Consider the following 21,100-nt stretch of genomic DNA (forward strand, 5'->3'; position numbering starts at 1 on the left):
AGCAAAGTTTCCCGGAGATATGCTGCAGCTTTTCTAGAAGTTCACAAGCTTAGTGTTTACAAAGGAGGGATACGATTGGCAGCCTGGATCTTTGTCATTTTCGGCACCAAGGTTGTCTTTGGCCGTAGTAACATTTTAACTTTTCAGTTGAAAATGTTATTTGTGCTGCTGCGATGTTTCTTTGCCAAAGGGCTTATTTCCCTAGGTGAGTGGGAGGGAGGCAGGGGGAAGAAAGTGGTGTGTTTGGCCCCCTACTCAATCGTGTCCTGAATAGCACCACGGTGCTCGGACCAAGCTGCTCAGTCCCTCGTGCTGAATCCTTACTCGCTGTGCCACGCTTGGACCAGGAGGGAAATGCATACAACAGTAAGATGGGTTTCATCTCTCTCCTTCAATGTCTATTCAAATTGTGCACCATCGTTCACTGGCATTGTCAATTTGTGACACGGTAGCTTTTTTTTTTTTTTTTTTTTTTTTCTCCACTGGAAAAGGAGAATGTTGTCTAATGGGGTGCGGATTCTGCAGATCTTTTAAACTCTGAATATTATTACTCTGTTTGGTAGGAGTAAGCTTCTTCTTATTCAACTGTAATTGTTGCAATTCACCTAGTAAGTGCCCAATCTGCTCAAAAGCTTTTCAGAAATGTTGTCATTTGCTGTTTATCCTCTGGTGCCTTTGTCAGCGTTTTCAGGCTTGTTTCTGTTTCCAGGTACGTTTTTTTGTTTGTGCTCCGTCGTCCTCTGGCTGATGAATTGCTTATTATCCCTGATCGTACTGTAGCATTACTAGCTTGGCGTTATTTGCTAATACTTCACTGGTCCATTTCCCTGTATGATACCTTGGGGGACCATTAGCCCCCCCCCCCTCCCAAAAAAAACACAAAGAAAATTCGAAGTCCTCGTGAACCATATTGTAATTGGTAGAGCGGGCCGCTTATATTTAGTTGCCCTTAATACCGTGCATCTCATTTCTATTAAATGGGACAAACCAAAGTCCTGGTAAAGTGGTACAAGGTTACGATGGGGAATGGAGTTGCTGCTGTTGGCACCACAGACCTAACGGCTACTTTGCATCTATTGGCCATCAGCCGTCCTCATCAAATCCCCCACAATCCTGGTCTCATATTCTTTGATGTCTATTTATTAATTGTACACCTAATGAAAGGGGGCCAAATTAATCATTCTAATTTGATGCCTATCTGAAATGACTCTTGCCGTCGGTGAGCGTTGGCTCCCATCACAATCCCAGATGGCTGGAGTGGAGAGGGATGGGTGGGGGAGAGAGAGGGAGAGGCGACAAGGGCCATTTTCGCAGAGTCTGGTTAATGATTCAGCTCAGTCTCCTCCAACCTCGCTCTTAAGAGGGGTTTAAAATGAATGACATAAAGGGACCCAGTGCTACTGCATGCCACAATGCTCCAGAGATGCACTCCAGAGATAGCATTTAACATTACCCAGGAACCCCGGCGTAATTGCATTAACATTAAGCGGAAAGGGAATATATGTCTCAAAAAGGCAATTAAGTGGTGTAATTGCTATATGGATTTAGCTGTGATGGGAGTGGAGCCTGGTGCGTTGTTCTCTAACCTCCTCAGGAAGTCCTCATTAGCAGAGCCTAGCGCTCCTTTGTGTGCTGACTGGCGGCTGCTGCCGTCCAGCAAAGGAAAAAAAACTGCACCATGCCTTTTGATTTTTATCCCCCCCCCCTTTCCCTTGTAGGTTTCATTCATTCTTTCTCCTTTTTCTCCACCGTTGGTAATTGAAAGGAAGCTAGAGCCTCGTCCCTGGCAGCAGCCGTAGCCTCGTCCCTGGCAGCAGCCGTAGCCTCGTCCCTGGCAGCAGCCGTAGCCTCGTCCCTGGCAGCAGCCGTAGCCTCGTCCCTGGCAGCAGCCGTAGCCTCGTCCCTGGCAGCAGCCCTGAGGTCAGCTGGCCCTTCTCCGTTAGTGAATCTCTCACTCTGCTGTGCGAGTCATTCCGCTGAATGGGATGATCAGTTATGTGGATATGATGATTGCTATTGAAGTCATTAGTGTAGCTCGATCTACTGACAGACTAGTATATTCCTGCATTTAATATAACCGCGACCGGCACTTAAAAAAAAACAAAAAAAGAAGTATTTTCACGGCTTTGTTTAAGCAGATGGAAATGGGCAGCGGGGTCTGTGAGTTGAACCTCCCACCCCTAATTCAGATCGTCATTAAAGAAAGCACCCTGGAGGCTGGAGGTGGACTTCAGTGTGTTGAATGCAGCAGAAACTTTGTGTGTGAATGGAACCGCGAGTGGTATTGGAGCACTTCCAAACTGAAGCCAGGGAATATTTCAGATGGTGATGGAAGGGGCCATGGCAGAAATGGGCACTTACGGAGTTTCCCTCCGTTTTTTTTTCTTTCTTTTTCTCCCTGGTCTTTTAATTATAATTTTTTGTGTGTGTTTGGTCCCTTGTGGCTCAGTTGGTAGAGAATGGCGCTTGCAACGCCAGGGTTGTGAGTTCAATTCCCACGGGGGACCAGTGAATAAACACTCAACATTTTATGCACTCAATACTGTAAGTCGCTTTGGATTGAAGTGTCTGCTCAGTGACACGTGTATGTGTGGTAAATAACAAATAGGAAGGAATTTAATTAGTTGTCTTCTCCCTCAGTTCAAAGGATTCGAATGAAATGCACTTTTTTGTTATTCTGGACAATGCAACTTTCTTGTTTTGTTACAATTATAAGTCATCCTCCAGAATAAATGCTTTCCCCACGGGTGAAAATAAATGTTTTTTTTGTGATTCACATACTGTAATTGCATTTGCAGGAAATACTGTTTACCCAGTTTATTTTCAGGAAAATTACATATGTTCATGGTTAGTTAAAACATGATTGAACTGTCACGGACAGATCAGTATATTTGACTCTGTGGTTTATTACAATGTCAAGTTGTAGACAGTAGCTGACTGTCCCCGCTCTCCTCTCTTCTGCAGGTTAGTGCCATACTCCTCACTATTTATGTATACTAGACACCTGTCTGTGTCCCAAATGGCAGCCTATTCCCTATATAGTGCACTACTTTTGACCAGAGTCCATAGGGTACCATTTAGGAAGCAGCCCTGCCTCTCGTTTTGCACACGACACGGCAGGAAGCGAAAGCAGCCAGCAGTTTATCCAGCCTGACAAAATTAGGACCTTCACGCTAAGCTGTCACTCGTTGACACCAACACAGATGTCATGTGTATCTATTTCATGTGTATTTCCCTAGATCCATTTGCCAAAATTTGTATTTTTATATTTTTTATATTTTTGAATATTTTTTTTAGATGAGCGCGAGAGACGCGCGTGCACACACACAGTCCGTTACATTCACCAGGGTCACTCACAAACGTAGCACATCCACCCGTGGTTTTATTCTGTTTCAAATACCTCAACAATTTCCCAAGTCAACTGTGAGGAGAGGAGACTGCCATCTCTTATCTGGCTAGCCGCTCAGTTAAAACACACGGGCCAAGTAGTGGTAAATGTGGACTCGAGATCCTCCTCGCCTGCTCTGTTCAGCGCTGCCTGCAGCTGATCAGGCTCCAGCCAAAAAGAAACAGCAGCTCTGCTCTTTTTTTAATTGAATAAGTGTGATGGAGGATGAGGAAGAAGAGATAGGCTTCTTCTGTGTTTCTATCTCAAAGGAAAATAAAAATGCTATTTTCTTTGCCTCTGTAAAGTCTTCCCTCTGTCCTCCACAAATGCATTTGTGTGAACCAAGTGACGTTGTGAAAAGAACGAGCGTCTGTCGTAGAAATTATGCACTCATGATGTCATCAGAAAACACAAAGGAGCATATGTACAGGCATGGAATATTAGACTGAACGTCCAATCGGTGCTCTCGCTGAAACCAGAAGCCCCTGAAGAGTCATGTGTCCGGGGTGGCCTCCTGCTGCTGTAAGATGCTCATCGCACCACAACCCTTCTGTGGCTCAGTTGGTAGAGCATGGCGCTTGTAACGCCAGGGTAGTGGGTTCGATTCCCGGGACCACCCATACGTAGAATGTATGCACACATGACTGTAAGTCGCTTTGGATAAAAGCGTCAGCTAAATGGCATATATAACCCTGTGGAGGTTGATCCTCATGGGGCCTGAGTCAGGCTGCACTGGTCCTCCCACTACCACCACCACCCAGCCCTGCTCCCCTATCCTCTACCAACACCACCACCCAGCCCTGCTCCCCTCTCCTCTACCAACACCACCACCCAGCCCTGCTCCCCTCTCCTCTACCAACGCCACCACCGAGCCCTGCTCCCCTCTCCTCTACCAACGCCACCACCGAGCCCTGCTCCCCTCTCCTCTACCAACGCCACCACCCAGTCCTGCTCCCCTCTCCTCTACCAACGCCACCACCCAGCCCTGCTCCCCTCTCCTCTACCAATGCCACCACCCAGTCCTTCTCCCGTCTCCTCTACCAACGCCACCACCAAGCCCTGCTCCCCTCTCCTCTACCAACGCCACCACCAAGCCCTGCTCCCCTCTCCTCTACCAACGCCACCACCCAGCCCTGCTCCCCTCTCCTCTACCAACGCCACCACCCAGCCCTGCTCCCCTCTCCTCTACCAACGCCACCACCCAGTCCTGCTCTCCTCTACCAACGCCACCACCCAGTCCTGCTCCTCTCTCCTCTACCAACGCCACCACCCAGCCCTGCTCCCCTCTCCTCTACCAACGCCACCACCCAGCCCTGCTCCCCTCTCCTCTACCAACGCCACCACCCAGTCCTGCTCCCCTCTCCTCTACCAACGCCACCACCCAGTCCTGCTCCCCTCTCCTCTACCGACGCCACCACCCAGTCCTGCTCCCCTCTCCTCTACCAACGCCACCACCCAGCCCTGCTCCCCTCTCCTCTACCAACGCCACCACCCAGTCCTGCTCTCCTCTACCAACGCCACCACCCAGCCCTGCTCCCCTCTCCTCTACCATCGCCACCACCCAGCCCTGCTCCCCTCTCCTCTACCAACGCCACCACCCAGCCCTGCTCCCCTCTCCTCTACCAACGCCACCACCCAGCCCTGCTCCCCTCTCCTCTACCAACGCCACCACCCAGTTCTGCTCTCCTCTACCAACGCCACCACCCAGTCCTGCTCCCCTCTCCTCTACCAACGCCACCACCCAGCCCTGCTCCCCTCTCCTCTACCAACGCCACCACCCAGCCCTGCTCCCCTCTCCTCTACCAACGCCACCACCCAGTCCTGCTCCCCTCTCCTCTACCAACGCCACCACCCAGTCCTGCTCCCCTCTCCTCTACCGACGCCACCACCCAGTCCTGCTCCCCTCTCCTCTACCAACGCCACCACCCAGTCCTGCTCCCCTCTCCTCTACCAACGCCACCACCCTGCCCTGCTCTCCTTCTTTCCCCCCTGGAGAGCCTCCATCTGTAGCCGGCCATGCGTAGGCGTCCTAGCTCGCCTGGTGCCGGCTGTGCCTCGGGAAAACGAGGGGAGAAAAAAAAATGGCTCTTCTCCGGTCGCATTAAAAGCATCATTGTCCTTGAGTGGGTGCATTTAGAGAAGAGGCGGAAAAATATGCTTAGCGTCTTGTTCAGCCCCTTGCTGACGGCTGGTCTCTGTGATCCACATAGTGTGAGGGATGTGGAGGGCTTTTGGCAGGCTCACTCTCACACACAGCACAAGACAGGCAGACCAGATGGCCGGAGGCCTTGGGAAAGGGTCCAAGCAGAGGGACTCTAACAGATACCACACGCCCTGTTGACGGACAGGAGGTTGCGGCAAACCGACAGACGTCACTTTGTGTTTTTAAGTGCAAGGACAGGAGCCACCCACACATACACACACCTGTCCTCTCCACTGACGGCCCCCACCAGCCCCGGGCTCCAGATCTCATGAATCCCAATCAGGCGAGGTCGTCGGATCCATAAATAATGCAAGCAGTTCCTGTTTCAGCCCCGCGCCACCTCCATTAGCCTGATAAACGAGCTACATTGTCAGAGTCAGGAACCCGGCAAGTGTTTGCTTAGCTGTGCCCTGCCATTCTCAACACGTCCCGATGATCTCAGGCCTCCAGCAAAGGCATGGCTTGTTTTAGAGACTGTCTTGACTGGTGTGTGTTTTTACACAAGTCAATTCTGGAAGCGCTAACAAATTGGTTTCGATTATAGGAATTTGGCATAGGCAACTTGTCTCCTGGCCAGTGTAGCACTGATCAGACAGCTAATGTTCTGAACTAGCTACCATGTTTCTTGGTAGCCATGGCATCGTCTGAGGTGACACAGTGCCCGTTTACCCAGGGCTTCGTAGGGCCGAGAGGTGAGGTGGAGCGAGCTGGAAATCCTCTTGACCTAGCTGACCTCTGACTGTTCTATAAAAGTGTTGTTGAGAAGTTGACATGGGTCATTATGGATTTAAGTGAACACGCATACTAACAAACCATTTTCTCTCTCCCTCTCTCCAGGTCACGGAGGGGCATGAGAGCCTTGTGCGAGGCCAGTGCCGTTGCTTGCCGGACCCAGTGCTGGTGACGGGGACATGGGCCTCTTCCTCAGGGCTTCCAGTACGACCCAGCTCAACACAAGCCAGAGCCTCAGCCACCAGCTTGTCCAGCACCATCCAGACACCCACGGCAGCAGCAGCACCTCGAGTGACCCTGCCTCAGAGGGCTTCACCCTTCTCTCCGGCGCCACCACCCCACGGCAGGCCCAGCACCCAGCACCGCAGCCGGTACACACATATATCACACACACACACAATCGCTCACGTCACGACATTACAGCTTATGCTGTCATAGATTGTCACAGCTAATGTCTCTGTCCAGACTAGAGTTGAGGCAGCGCTGACCAGTCAGAAAGAATAGGATGGCAGTGTGTTGACAGATTGCCAGATTGGAGATGACACTGTGAGATTACTTCTCCCGTTGTCACGATAAGGAGGAGATGAGTCCCTGGAGGCCTAGGTGCTGCTAGCTGCAGCGTCACGTATGGGGGTGTCACCACCGTCTCTCCTCTCTGAGGCAAGCAACCTGGCAGACAGAACACTTACGGCTTGCTGCACCATCTGGCCATGCTGACGTTTGCCGTGGAACCAGACACACACACGCGCACACACACACACACACATAGTCAGGCAGTCCCTTGGTGTAAGGAAAGGACTGTCTCACACACACACGCACAGGTTTAGAGCCTATCTCACCCACTGACGTGATAACGGCAGAGCATATCTCGCCCACTGACGTGATAACGGCAGAGCATATCTCGCCCACTGACGTGATAACGGCAGAGCATATCTCGCCCACTGACGTGATAACGGCAGAGCATATCTCGCCCACTGACGTGATAACGGCAGAGCATATCTCGCCCACTGACGTGATAACGGCAGAGCATATCTCGCCCACTGACGTGATAACGGCAGAGCATATCTCGCCCACTGACGTGATAACGGCAGAGCATATCTCGCCCACTGACGTGATAACGGCAGAGCATATCTCGCCCACTGACGTGATAACGGCAGAGCATATCTCGCCCACTGACGTGATAACGGCAGAGCTTGGTGGAAGGGCCAGTTGCTGCTCACTCAGTTTTCATCAGTTTAGAACGAGGGTGGGATGTAGGGAGGGGGAGAGATTAAGGGTTTACAATGATGCTTTATTACACAATTGGGAAATTTTTGTTATTGATGAAACGTTGTTGATCTGTTTAGTACAAATAGCTGCTGCTGAAACGGTAGCCTCGGGGGAGGGCAGGCTGAGGCTGACCAAAGGAACCGTGTCGTGTGCTGTCCATCTCTCTGCTCTCTAGGTCTCGAGCTCTTGTAGACAAAGCTCCAGTAGCTTTCTCTAATGAGAATGTCGTCTGATACTGTCACTGTAAAGGAGACTAGTGCCAATATGAGAGGTCTGGAGACTGAGGAGAGCCACAACGCCAGTGCCACACCGACACCAGCGGGGGGAGAAGAGCCAAGCCCGACCAAGACAGATTGCAGGGAGCAGGCAGAGACCCAGCCACAGGCCCAACCTCAGACCCAGCTCCAACCACAGAGGTCAGATGAGAGCTGCTGTCAAGAGAAGAAGGAAACTCAGGTAAACCTCTCATTACAGAGCAGGGTTGTTTGTATCTCTTCCCTGCGTCCCACACCATCCCCACCAGTCAGCCTTTTCCCACTGCTTTCAACCCGTACCCCCCCCCCACCAATCAACCTTCTACCCACACAATTTCTGTATGAAAGTATGTCGTGTCAGTTGAAGGGGTTGTGTTATGTACCAGGGGACTACACACCACTGAAGGTATATTCAGCTAGAAACAGGGGGCTACTGACACAGGCGGGGGTTTGGTGTCTCGGTGGGCAGAGCAGGGAGAAATAATTGCTTTCCAATACAGCACAGGCTCAGGGGCCCGGGGGAGTCCCTGGCAAAGCACAACCAATCAATTGTCAGATAATTGAGTTATGAGAATCTGCAGAAGCGGTATACCTCAAAATCACTACTCCGTTATTATACGCTTCAAGGTTAAGATTGTTGAGGTTTCTGTATGTCAGGCAGGTTATTACCCCCCTCCTCCTTCTGATATGTAGCTCGTGAACAGCTAGGCTAGTCTCCCTTGATGCGGTGACATTTCCCTCATGCTTTCTCCCTTTCTGAAGAGCCTTGACCCTGCTTATGTCGGCTCGTTTTCCTTTTCATATCTGTCGGCAGCGCTAGTTTACCGCCAACCTGGCTGCATCTGTAAAGGTAGTTTATACAGTATTACAGTAGTCAGAGGAGAGCGGTGTCACGGTGCCTCCGTCAGAGGAGAGCTGCATCTGAAATGGCACCACATTGGACTCTGGTCAAAAGTAGTGCACTTTATAGGGAATGGGGTGCCATTTCAGTCATCTCTTAGCCTGGCTAGCCCCCCTTGAACATTACTAAAGGCAGTCAGAGAGTCCAGGTCTAAAGGCAGTCAGAGAGAGAAGAGCTGTAAGGAAATGGAAAGGCCAGAAGCCCTGCAGTCAGTCTGCAGAGGAGGCAAGATGGGAAAAGCTGATCATCTCTTAGCTCAAATCCCAGCTTATCCACAAATGTCTCCTGTGTCACCCCTAGGAGGATGGGGAGGGGAGGTGGAACGAATGTCTTTGTCGCCATCTGTCTCCTCCACTTTGCAGATCGAGACGCCTCACTGAACACATGGTGCTGTTTTAGACGTGTGCAGGAGAGAGCGGTTATGATGCCGTTCCCTGCGGCCATCCCCCCCAGAATCTAGAATTCACAGTAGAATGGAGGCCAAGGCGTGCGCTCTCTTTCCAAATCCTCTACTGCAGTCACTTATTTAGCCTTGGGTGTAATGTAGCCTGATGCATTAGGGCTAACAAATATAAATGTTATTGTCCATTAACCATTAATAAACAAGGTAGAATCTGTTGGACATTTAGGCAAGAGAAAAGATTATCATTTTTTAAAAATGTTAAATAACCCTTTGTAGCAGATTCCCGTATTCTTTAGTCTGTCATTTCACTTAGTCCTCCTCAGTCAGTTTGTTGTTAAGGGGAATCATCCCAGGACTTTCAGACAATGAGACCCTTTTCTTATGGTCCATTTTGTCTCATTGCCTACTGTGCAGCAGCAGACATCGGAACAGACAGGAAAAAGGCCCAAGGTACAGGAGGCATGTCTAAGTGTTTGCTTGATGAACCCCATCATCCAGTAGTTGACAGTGAATTGTTTCCCTTTTCATTTACACATTGCCTGCATTTTTGAAATATAAGTAAAAAAAAAAAAAGTGTTTTATTTTGAAAGGAACGTATTTTTTGTGAGTGAATTATATTTTTGTTGCTTGTTTTTTTTGTGTGTAGTTTTCAGTTATTCAAGTACAACATTTCAATTTGAATGCATCAGAAACAGGATGAGTGATCTGACCAGTTTATGGTTAACCTAGGTGACAGTGTGCATGTCGTCTTCTCGGGCTTGGAAAAATCTACCTGTAAGTGGGTTGCTATGCCAGTGTGTGCTGTGCTTGCACGGGAGTTCTGGGTACCTCGACGCGTGTGGTTTGTTTTTAAACTCCTACCTGCACAATCTTTTTGTCCCACCCTGACTCTGTTCTTAACCCTCACCACTCTCCACTCTCCAGTCTAACTCAAAGTTAAAGTTAGTTCGAAGCCTGGCTGTTTGCGAAGAGTCCTCTCCTCCTCCTATTGCCACTGATCTGCCTCGAGAACATCAGGTAACCACCACCCTCCTATGACAATTCTCAAGCCCTCCTCCCTCTGAACCATCATCTGGTGTTTAACCATCATTTCATTGCATATGTATACCCTTCAAGTGCATATCTTCTAATAGAGAAATATCGAGAGGTTCATAAGAAATTCCTCTGGTTGGTTGCCACTCTCTACTAACCATTCCCCCCTTTTAGTCATCTTCAGCCTCCAGAACAGTATTCCAACAAACTTCAGAATCATTTATTTTAATAACATAAATTCTGTCAAGCAAAAAAAGGTTGACTATTGAAGTACCTACCTAGATTCAAACCACTACCTCATTCATGACTCATATTTTAGTTTAGTCTCAGCTGAGGTCTAGATTCAAAAAACGTTTTTTTTGTTTAACACGAAATCTGAAATTGACACAAAGTGACACTAGGATTAGCCTATTAAAATAAATAATTTTAATCTGACGGAATGAGGTTAAATTGGATAGTCAGGCTTCTGTATAACACCTTTTATTAAGTGTTAGTCCGGCTTTCATTCCACTCATCCCAAAGAAGTAAATAGTGTATTTTTTTGTTCAGATGGTTTTACTGTAGAAAAAGATTCATTCTGGATCATCATGGAAACTCAACTGTGTGAGTGAATTAAACAAACGCCAGTTAGAATATCTCCCGCATGAAATAATATATACGGTAGGGTGTCAAACTATGACTCCTTCAGTCAGATACTAGGTAGCTTGTCACACTAAAGGCGTCAGTATGCTTCAGTTCGGATGGCGGCTATCTGCCGTCGGCTAAGCTAACCGAACGAGTGTGCACGCATACTCCCTTAAAAGACCTTCGCTTGAAAAACGATAGTAGTACCGCGTTGTCCATTTTTAGACACCGTAACCAGTTCCTCGAAATAGTCAAAAAAAAAATGATCTGCGAGGACCCTAGAAATCTGTCATTCATTTTGACTTTTTTTTGCCGAGATCTTAGTTGCACAATTTATATCTTTACTAAGATGTTTGGTGCAGTATTTCTCAATGAAAAAATGTGCATGTAAACGTGTCGTCTCTCGTTGAATGACGACAAATACTTCAGTCAACAGTAAGGATCCTTCGATAATCACTAAAGGGGCCTAGACTTAGGCTTGCCTCTAGAAGAAATGTGTGCCCTCATCAAAGTCCGAAATGAACAAAAATGTCACAATGTTATAATATATGCACAAACTCTTCCAAACGGTTTTGGCTGGAAAGCAAGTGGACACCTTAAGACTCCCTTCAGTCATATTTATAGTCTTGAACTGTTGAGCGATAGATTTCCTTTCCTGTGATTTCTTTTATCACTCTCTTCACAATCCCTCGCTTTCACTCAGTCTGTGCTGCACCAAAGCCCTGTTAGCAAACTTCCTCTCTTCCAGGCTAGTACTTTTCACAGGGGTGGAGCAAAAAAAATTCACCCTTCTTCCATTTGAAACATTGCAGCTTCCCTTTCCTCCCCCATTAAAGAAAAAAATCCACTCCTTTCCCTGCGTTTCATGTTGCAGGCCTGTTCTACTTTAGTATTGACCTTGAAAAACCAAAGGGAAGTCACTTTCTCCAGATTCTTAATCAATGAGATGGAGTTGGAGGGGAACACCTGCACGGGTTCTAGATACTCTGTAGGGTGTGAATGAGGAGGGGGGGAAACACCTGCTCGGGTTCTAGATACTCTGTAGTGTGTGAATGAGGAGGGGGGAAACACCTGCTCGGGTTCTAGATACTCTGTAGGGTGTGAATGAGGAGGGGGGAAACACCTGCTCGGGTTCTAGATACTCTATTGGGTAATGAATGAGGAGGGGGGGGGAAACACCTGCTCAGGTTCTAGATACTCTGTAGGGTGTGAATGAGGGGGGGGCGACACCTGCTCGGGTTCTAGATACTCTGTACGGTGTGAATGAGGAGGGGGGGAACACCTGCTCGGGTTCTAGATACTCTGTAGGGTGTGAATGAGGAGGGGGGGAAACACCTGCTCGGGTTCTAGATACTCTGTAGGGTATGAATGCTCAAGACCATAGCATTAAACTGACAACCCCTAATACCCATGGGTTTTCCAACCAGCTACAGAATCTGTAAACTTGGGAAGGTGGGGGTTCTCATTGTTCTGATGGGATAGCAAGCTACTGAGAAAAGAGAACACCTGATCCCATTTTCTGCTTCATAAAAGGTGACTACAACAGTCTTGTCTTTTATTTTGAAGGAGAAAATTGAGATCCAGCTCACCCAGTCGTTTGACAAAGAGGAGGAGGCGTCATCGCCCATCAAGAATGAAGTGGACCAAGATAAAGGAGTGGAGAAGCTGCTGGAGAAGACTGAAAGGATGCCCAGGAAGATGCTGTCCAGAGGTAGACATCGTCTGCCTCCCCTGATCAAAACAAGTGCACTATATACAGAATAGGTTTCCATTTGTGACACATCGTGTGTGGGTAGGCACTAGGCACCTACTATGGTCAGTAACCAGAGGTTGTGAAGTTTCTTCAAAAGCCTCAAGGACTCAATAAGCCTTCAATGCTTCTGTAAAAGTGAAAATGCAATTGATGGTCTATGTCCTGCAAGCTTAGCCTACACCCCCCAAAAAAAAAAAAAAATGTTTGTTTCTCATTAAGTACTTGATTCACTTTTGCAAAGTTTCTATGAAATGAGGAGACTCAATAGAAAAGTTAGTAATCAATGCCTTTTTCTCCCTCCCTCCAGATTCCAGTCAAGAATACACCGACTCTACCGGGATCGATGTCCATGAGTTCTTAGTAAACACGCTGAAAAACAACCCCAGGTGTGTAGACATGCCGGCCATTTAGAAACCTTTTGTCTGCATCCACAAGCCAAGCTGAGCGGTTGTTCTTTCACTGGTGATTAAGCAAACACTCTTTCTCTTCAAAGGTTACACATTTTGAACATTTGGCTTCTTCATTAGTCGATTACTAAACTTGCAGTCGATTACTAAACTTACTTGCAGTTTCTGTCATACCCTGAGGTAATGAGATGAGTGCTGAAATGACTGAACGGAAACCAAACTTATTCTCTCCATGTTCAATCCGTTATATTCACAGGGACAGAATGATGCTTCTGAAGTTGGAACAGGACATTCTTGACTTTATCAGTAATAACGAGTGAGTAGTTCAGCTGAGTCATTTTTTTGTTGTTGGTGCATTTGAGTGAGTTGAGTCATGTCTTGATTTCTTGGGGGGGTTTGATTTCAACAGAATAATCTGTTTCATGTCATTTATTAAGCTCATGCATAATTTTGTGTGATGTCACGTTCTGCTAATGAGATTTCACTCTGGGCTATGTTGGACCGTTTTGCCCAGAACGACTCTTCCTAATTGTCTTGTAATCTCTCTTTGAATTATTGATTTGATCCACTGTCCTCTCCTCCCATTCTTTCTCACTCTCTGCTCCCTCCTACAACATCCTTGGTCCTCTCTCCCCCTCCTACAACCTCTCCTACCCCAGAAGCCAGAAGAGAAAGTTCCCTCCGATGACCTCCTACCACAGAATGCTGCTGCACCGCGTTGCAGCCTACTTCGGCCTAGACCACAACGTCGACCAAACCGGGAAATCTGTAATCATCAACAAAACTAGCAATACGAGAATGTGAGCAATCTCCCTTTCTGCCACAGCCAATAATTCAATTTCTCAGCCTTACTCTAATTCAAACTGCTTAGGCTGCAGAAATGACTGTCTCCGTATACTCTGCCGAGGGAAAACAGATTTTTCTTTGCGACCCCTGAAATTCGTTTTTGGGGAAACTTAATTATCTGCGTTTTCAATATTGCAGTGAGGAAGGTAGGGAGGAGGAGGAGAGTAATGTTGTTAGAGGCAAAAGGGAGATGGTGTAAACATGTCAGGTTTCTTAGAAAGAAGCCCTACCACAACTCCCGTTTTCATTGTTATTTTCCTCTGCTCTCCCTCCCCTTTTCTACATCTCTCTCTTTGCTGCTACTCTCTCTCATATATATATGTGTGTGTGTGTGTGTGTGTGTGTGTCATATATATATATATATATATATCGAATGCTTTGTGTAGACCTGATCAGAAGTTTTCAGAACACATCAAAGATGACAAAACTGACGACTTCCAAAAGCGGTATATTCTCAAAAGGGACAACTCCGGCTCAGACAAAGATGACAATATGGTAAGAGAGTTGTTTAATGTGAGCCGCTCCAGATCTATACTAGGCCGCATTATGATCAATTAACTTCCAAGAAAAAAGTTACAATTTGAAAATAAATAATTAGATCTTCACCATGAAAGCCAAAGCCAGGAAAGTTCTGAAAAGACACAAACCCACAGAAAAATGTATTTTCCTCTGCACAAAGCAGTAGTCAATGGCCAAATGGTATTGGTGTTTAGTTCAGTGTTTCCTGGAGTAAATTATCTAAGCCCTTTGTTGGTGTTATATATATATATATATATATATATGCCATAGTGCTAAATGAGAGTGATGTTAGTGCTAAGCAGGGTGTTTATGGGTCTAGTGCTAAGCTGGATGCTGATGTGTCTAGATGTTAGTGCTAAGCTGGATGCTGATGTGTCTAGATGCGGATGAGACTGAAGGAAGACAGGAGGAGTAAGTCTATAGAGGAACGAGAGGAGGAGTACCAGAGGGCCAGAGACAGGATATTCGCTCAAGAAGTAAGAACCCTCCTTTTTAATATTCATTTAATAGCTTTTAAATGCAGATTGTGAGAGTTTGATTCAATATAAACATGTAACGTAACTTATTTTATTACAGGGTCCAGATGGCTTTCCTCTTGAAAAAAGAATACAGGAGGATGATGCCTGTAACAGCACACAGCAAAGACGGCAAATCTTTAGGTCATTATCTCTCAACATAACATAGCCATGACACTTTCCCCATCTTCTACTCTCTGCTATGAAGGTCCTTAATAGCATAGAATGTTCCTGTTTCTTATAATAGCTAATATATGTATAATCCCATAATGGTTTCAAATGGATCCTTCCTCAGGTTAAAAGATGTCCGCTCGGCCAACAGTTGCCAGAGCAGCTCTGAGAACGAGCCCAAGAACTCTGAACCCCGGCCGTGGAGCAGCACTGACTCGGACAGCTCAAACCGTAACCTGAGGCCAGCCATGACCAAAGCAAGCAGCTTCAGCGGTATCTCTGTCCTCATCAGGGGAGACAGCTCAGGCAGCAGCAAGAGCATGGGTCGCCTCTCTAAGACTGGTAAATAACCTCCACTTCCACCATCAACTAGCCTGGTTAAACCAGACTGAATGCCACATTCCATGGTCAGTGCAGATTTCAGTCTGGTTTAACCAAGCTAACCATCAACCACCATCTACAGTTCAAGTCTCCACCCATATATTTGGGCAATCAGCAGTGCAGCACCTGTCACAGCCATAAAAATAGATTGAATACAAAGGGTGTCATAATGGGTGGACTGGCAGCCATTTTGAGTGTACCCATGCCAGAAAGTAAAATCACAAAGTATATGATTAAATCTGTGATTTGTTTAGTCTACTTAACTGACACTACAAAAAAGACAACCCTAACCTATCAGTTAGCATCATTTGAATGAACATTCTACATTACCATGGGAATCCAGCATCAGTTGATAGAACATTCCAAAATACCATGGCAATTACCAATACCAGGCAGACATTGGGAGTGTATCAATGAGTTTATCAGTCAAATTGCCAGGGTTAGAGTTTCTAAGCCTGTTCTATTCAGTCTATTTATATGGTCACAACTATAGAATTAAGCGATTTAGTGCGTTCCTAAGTGTAATTTTATCTATCTACTCCTATTTCAGAGCACACTCGTTTGAGTATGCGCAGAAAAACTCAATTAATTTTCTTTTTTTGTTTTTTTTGAATTTTACCCTTTTTTTCTCCCCAATTTTGTGGTATCCAATTGTTTTAGTAGCTACTATCTTGTCTCATCGCAACAACTCCCGTACGGGCTCGGGAGAGACGAAGGTTGAAAGTCATGCGTCCTCCGATACACAACCCAACCAAGCCGCACTGCTTCTTAACACAGCTCGCATACAACCCGGAAGCCAGCCGCACCAATGTGTCGGAGGAAACACTGTGCACCTGGCAACCTTGGTTAGCGCGCACCTACCGGCCATGCCCTCCCTAACCCGGGGTTCGGTGAACAATGTCACCTTGGTAATACAACAACCTTAGTAACATTTTTGAATGTTAGTACAGCATATTGTAGACAAACTTCCTTTTAACCATCCGAGGAGCTGTTTGACAAAGGCTTTGAACAGACACAGTCCCTATGACTACTCTGCCAGGTGAAATGGGTGCCTCAAACCAATGCCGACAGACGAGGAGAACCAAGCCATCCGTTCTTAATCTCCTCCCGTCTGCCTGCATTAACAGGGTGTTTATTTATTTGTTTAATTTTATTAGATCAGACATTGACGGGAGCACTTTTGTTTGCTATTTGGCTACCTGAGATTGATGCATGTTTTTCTTAGTGCATTGCCACGCCTTGCTCGCACTTATTAACATACCACTCACACATGTTCCCAAGACGGTGTCTATTTGTGTCTATTTTTTACATAGTGTGCTTTCTAATGCTTGCCTTTTCAGCATGCTTTCCCCTCCAATTATATCGGCCACTCCTCGTCTCTCATTGTATTAGAAATAATTTGGTATCGCGAGTGTGAATTCATTGGTTATTACATTCAGAGCCCCATCTTAAACATCTTCAGTTTGATAGGTGTGATGTAGCTCACTGTTTCAACAATGCAGGACTTAAGCGGTTCTACATTTTCCTGTCATTCCTTTAAACCACACGTGTTATGGTAATATTCTATCAGTGGGTTGGTGTTTTTAGAATTGTAGTAGAACATTTTAGAATGTCTTAGTCAATTATGTTTTCTATTTAATGTCATAATAATCTCTGTTCTAGAATCTATTCATTTCTTAGTGTTCTGCTCACCATGGACATGGTGGTGGTACTTGGACAGTCAAGTGAATAGCAAAATGAAGACATTAATCAAGGAATTAATTAACTGGCCAGTTAGAGCTGTTGATATAATTATCCTCTTTCTATTTTATGACAGCATCACTCCCACAGGTAATTAGAATAGATAATTGGCTATGTAGGTTTGGAGAATCAAACATGACCTTTCGTAGTAGTGCATACCTTTTTTTAATAAAAAATAATTTGTTGACCTAAGTAGAAATATATCAAGGTATTTATGGCCTCAACAAATGATGTATGATACAGTAATATGTGATTGTGTGAGCCAGACTACTATAAATACCCAATGAATTCAAGCCGCGTCTCCTCCAGTAGATGCCATCAGTAATTTGGCCCTACTGCCTTGCTCCTGTGACCATTGGAGAGCATCTTATGACTCTCCCCATCCATCCCCACATAACCACTCTGAGCATGGTGTCTGTAGGTTAAGGCTTTCCTTCTCACTCCTTCCTTTCCTAGGTTCTGAGTCTTCGAGTAGTGTAGGGTCCTCCACGGGTTCGCTCTCTCGCGCCCAGCAAACCCACCCTGTCCCGGCTCTAACCAAGGCTGGCTACCCCCACAACCACTCTGCGCTTCCCTGCCCAGTGGCCTACCCAGCTGTCTGCGCTAGTAGTACTGTGGTCTATGAGGCGGGAGGCAGGAGTGCGGCACCGCCAGCGAACACAGCTAACACTAGCTACTATTTGCTTCCTCTGGAAGCCACAGGGATACCGCCAGGGAGTGTCCTGGTCAACCCACACACAGGTTGGTATCCGAACCCTACCTACCAGGTTTAGTTAAAGTACAGGGGCTTGCTATGGGGGATGCAAAATGTGTCTTGTGTTTTGTATCCTGTCATTGGGTTTCTTTCACAAACTGATAACTTCTCTTTCAAACTAACACGACTCACACAACTTTCTGCTTATTCCCCCACTGCTTTCTTCTTGTGGTGTTGAAGGAGGGGGAGAGAGGGAACTATAGCTTCTGATGGTGGCGTGTGTTGTCTTCTTGCAAGCAGCAAAGTGTTGGAACACCACAGTAGAACACCAGGCGTCCTTCACTCATTATTTCTGATGTATTTGAGTTGTGATGCTGCTGAGTCTTTTGGGGGAGGTGATAATTACAAGTTGCTTTAACTGCCCTTTAAAAAGTAAACCAAACCGACAGATTGCGCATCGCTTTCCCTCAAATTATTCAGAATTGACACCGGAGTCACTGTCTAACGACGCGGCTTGCATGCAAATGAGAATCTGTGTCTCTGCCTCCCACAAATGAGGAGGGAACGGAAGCACTTTGAAAAACGATGGCTGTCTCGCAAGATCAATATACCCTGACTTTGGTCAAAACAAATTCCCCCAAAGTGTTGCTGAGACACGGGATAATGAAGCCACACTGTACAGTGTTATTGGATATAGAGATAATGGATAGTAGGCGAGTCGAAGCTTTGATGTATAATGTATTCCTCTTCACTCCGCTGGTTCAATGGCCATCCTAGAGAATGTTGCTTCTTAAATATGCATGGGACTGGCTGATAAGCCCGGGTATATGGCGCTGGCACTAATATGTTTTTCGAGAGCCAGCCAGGGCTGTGCAATTGCTTATTGACCTTTTCCTAAGGAGTTGGAAAATGGGGAATTCTTGTGTAGAACCCAGAGAATTAATTTTGCCACCTGATAGTTAACTCAAGAGGAGTTATTTTCAGGGTCATCGGATGGTCATTTGGGCATTTGAACGTGGGGGAAAAAATGGAGAGAACCCACCCTCAACAAGTCGTCCAGGTCCTGAGGCAGCGAAGCATCCCCAAACCATCACACTACCACCACTATGCTTGTCCGTTGGTATGAGGTTCTTACTGTGGAATGCATTGTTTGGTTTTTACCAGGTGACCCATGTCGTCCAAAAAGGTATACTTTTGACTCATCTGTCTATAGAACGTTCTTCCAAGAGTCTTGATGATCATCCAGGTGCTTCCGGAACAAGATGGATCCCATTTTTATGTCTGCCGAAAACAGAACACTATTCCACAGTAAGAACCTCATACCAACGCTGAAGCGTGGTGGTGGTGGTTTGGGGATGCTTTGCTGCCTCAGGACCCGGACAACTTGCCTTAATAGAAGGAACCATGAATTCTGCTCTGTATCAGAGCAGGAGAATGTCAGGCCATCTGTCTGTGAGCTGAAGCTCAGCTGAGTCATGCAGCAAGACGATCCAAAACACACAATCAAGTCGACATGAAAATGGTCAACAAATTTCAAGTTTTGAAATGGTCTTGTCAAAGTCCAGACCTAATCCCAATTGAGATGTTGTGGCAGGACTTAAAACAAGCAGTTCATGCTTGAAAACCCACAAATGTCGCTTAGTTAAACCAGTTCTGCATGGAAGAGTGGGCCGAAATTTCTCCACAGCAACGTGGGAGATTGATCAACAACTACAGGAAGCATTTGGTTGCAGTCATTGCAGCTAAGTGGCACAACCAGTTATTGATTGTAAGGGTGCAATTCATTTTTCACACAGGGGAATTGGGTGATGCATAACTTTGTTAATTAAATTAAAAAAAAATGTTATTTGTAAACTCAGGTTCCCTTTATCTAATAGCAATATCATCTAATATCAAAAATAGAAAAAGGGAAAAGGGACAAATACAATGGAAATGTATGTGTAACGTGTCTGTGTGAACCCTTGTCCCTATGATAATGTCTATAACCAACCGGTGCTTCAGTAGACGTGTGTAGAATACAAATGTAAAGGAAAAACCAGCCTGTTGTGATGTGATGGAAGTCATACACTGGAACCGGGTGTCTCTGGATTGCTCTGTGGCACTAACCTCTTTTCTACACAAAAAAATACCTTCTTAAACCGATATTCGGCTTTCAGAGCCAGCCTATTTCAGTGAACCACAGAGAAATGCATTGATGCTTTCATCAAGTACAGACGGCTCAGGGAAATTCACTGGAGCACAAGGCATTTTTCACCAGAGATTTTGAAATAAGCACTTGGATAAAATGATGTGTCATATTCTCCACATAAAGTACCTCCTCCACACAACATTCTTAGTATTTTTTTCCTGCTCATGCAAAGGGCAACATTTATTATAAATATTTACTCACTTGGCTGTGTGAATTCATAAATAGGCTATTTAAATGAAGCCCTCTGGATACTCTGCTGTCTTCAGCTGCTGTAAGGATAATGATAGCCATTACATTTCTGGATACCTAGCAATTAGGCAAACTATATCAAAGCGTTGAAGTTATCTATTTAATGCTGATAATGGGGCCAGTGTCGATAGTGATGATGATGTTGAAAATATTCATTATTTTTATTATTGATGTGATTTATAGAGATGGAAAGTGTTGCTTGATAGTGTTGACGATAATGCTGAAAATAATGATTGTGTTTATAGTGATGCTAGTTTTGGTGGTTTTCCAGTGTGTTTTCAGCCCTGCCCTTCTCTCTCGCTGCAGGACAGCCATTTGTGAACCCGGATGGAAGTGCTGTGGTGTACAACCCCAATCACGGCATGGCTCCTCAGCATCATAATCAGCAGGGCAGGACCCAGCAGCCCATGCCCACTCCTCCGCACTTGCCTGGCCAGCACCAGCCCACCAATCATAACCACGTCCTCGCACAGGTTCGCTAACACCCTTCAGCAGGCCTTTGAATTAAATGAAATAGAACCCCTAGGAGTAAATGTATATGTCACAGGCTTAGTCATAACATCTACTATACACCACATTCACATTACAAACACAGTGCTTGTACAGTCTGAGAGGGCAGGGGAAAGTAGGAAGTGAACTGATGCACATGCTCAGTTCTTACACAGACATCCTAAGCCACCCTGAAGATTGACATGGCCCCCAATTCAAAACATTACCATGACAGCTCATGGGGGTGGTTGTCATGCGTACGGTGTTATTCGTTGAGGAAACTTTGCAACCTTTCTCCTTAGTCGTCAGCCCTGTCTAAGGATATGAATTGAGTTCAGAGTG

The 21,100-nt window shown here is 46.1% G+C and overlaps 1 protein-coding gene across 1 annotated transcript in view; it reads left to right on the forward strand.

Moving 5' to 3' along the window:
• LOC118386381 (R3H domain-containing protein 1-like) overlaps positions 1-21,100 on the forward strand; it is an 85,735-nt gene that overhangs the window by 23,756 nt on the left and 40,879 nt on the right. Inside the window, 14 exon segments of the mRNA XM_052522932.1 lie at positions 6,429-6,694; positions 7,842-8,048; positions 9,565-9,600; positions 10,075-10,167; positions 12,373-12,517; positions 12,867-12,945; positions 13,223-13,282; positions 13,626-13,766; positions 14,199-14,307; positions 14,712-14,807; positions 14,908-14,990; positions 15,142-15,359; positions 17,595-17,879; positions 20,576-20,742. Of these exon segments, the coding sequence (XP_052378892.1) occupies positions 6,503-6,694; positions 7,842-8,048; positions 9,565-9,600; positions 10,075-10,167; positions 12,373-12,517; positions 12,867-12,945; positions 13,223-13,282; positions 13,626-13,766; positions 14,199-14,307; positions 14,712-14,807; positions 14,908-14,990; positions 15,142-15,359; positions 17,595-17,879; positions 20,576-20,742 (1,911 nt within the window). The 5' untranslated portion in view covers positions 6,429-6,502.

Source organism: Oncorhynchus keta, chromosome 7, assembly GCF_023373465.1.
Source record: "Oncorhynchus keta strain PuntledgeMale-10-30-2019 chromosome 7, Oket_V2, whole genome shotgun sequence".
NCBI classification, from domain to species: Eukaryota; Metazoa; Chordata; class Actinopteri; order Salmoniformes; family Salmonidae; genus Oncorhynchus; species Oncorhynchus keta.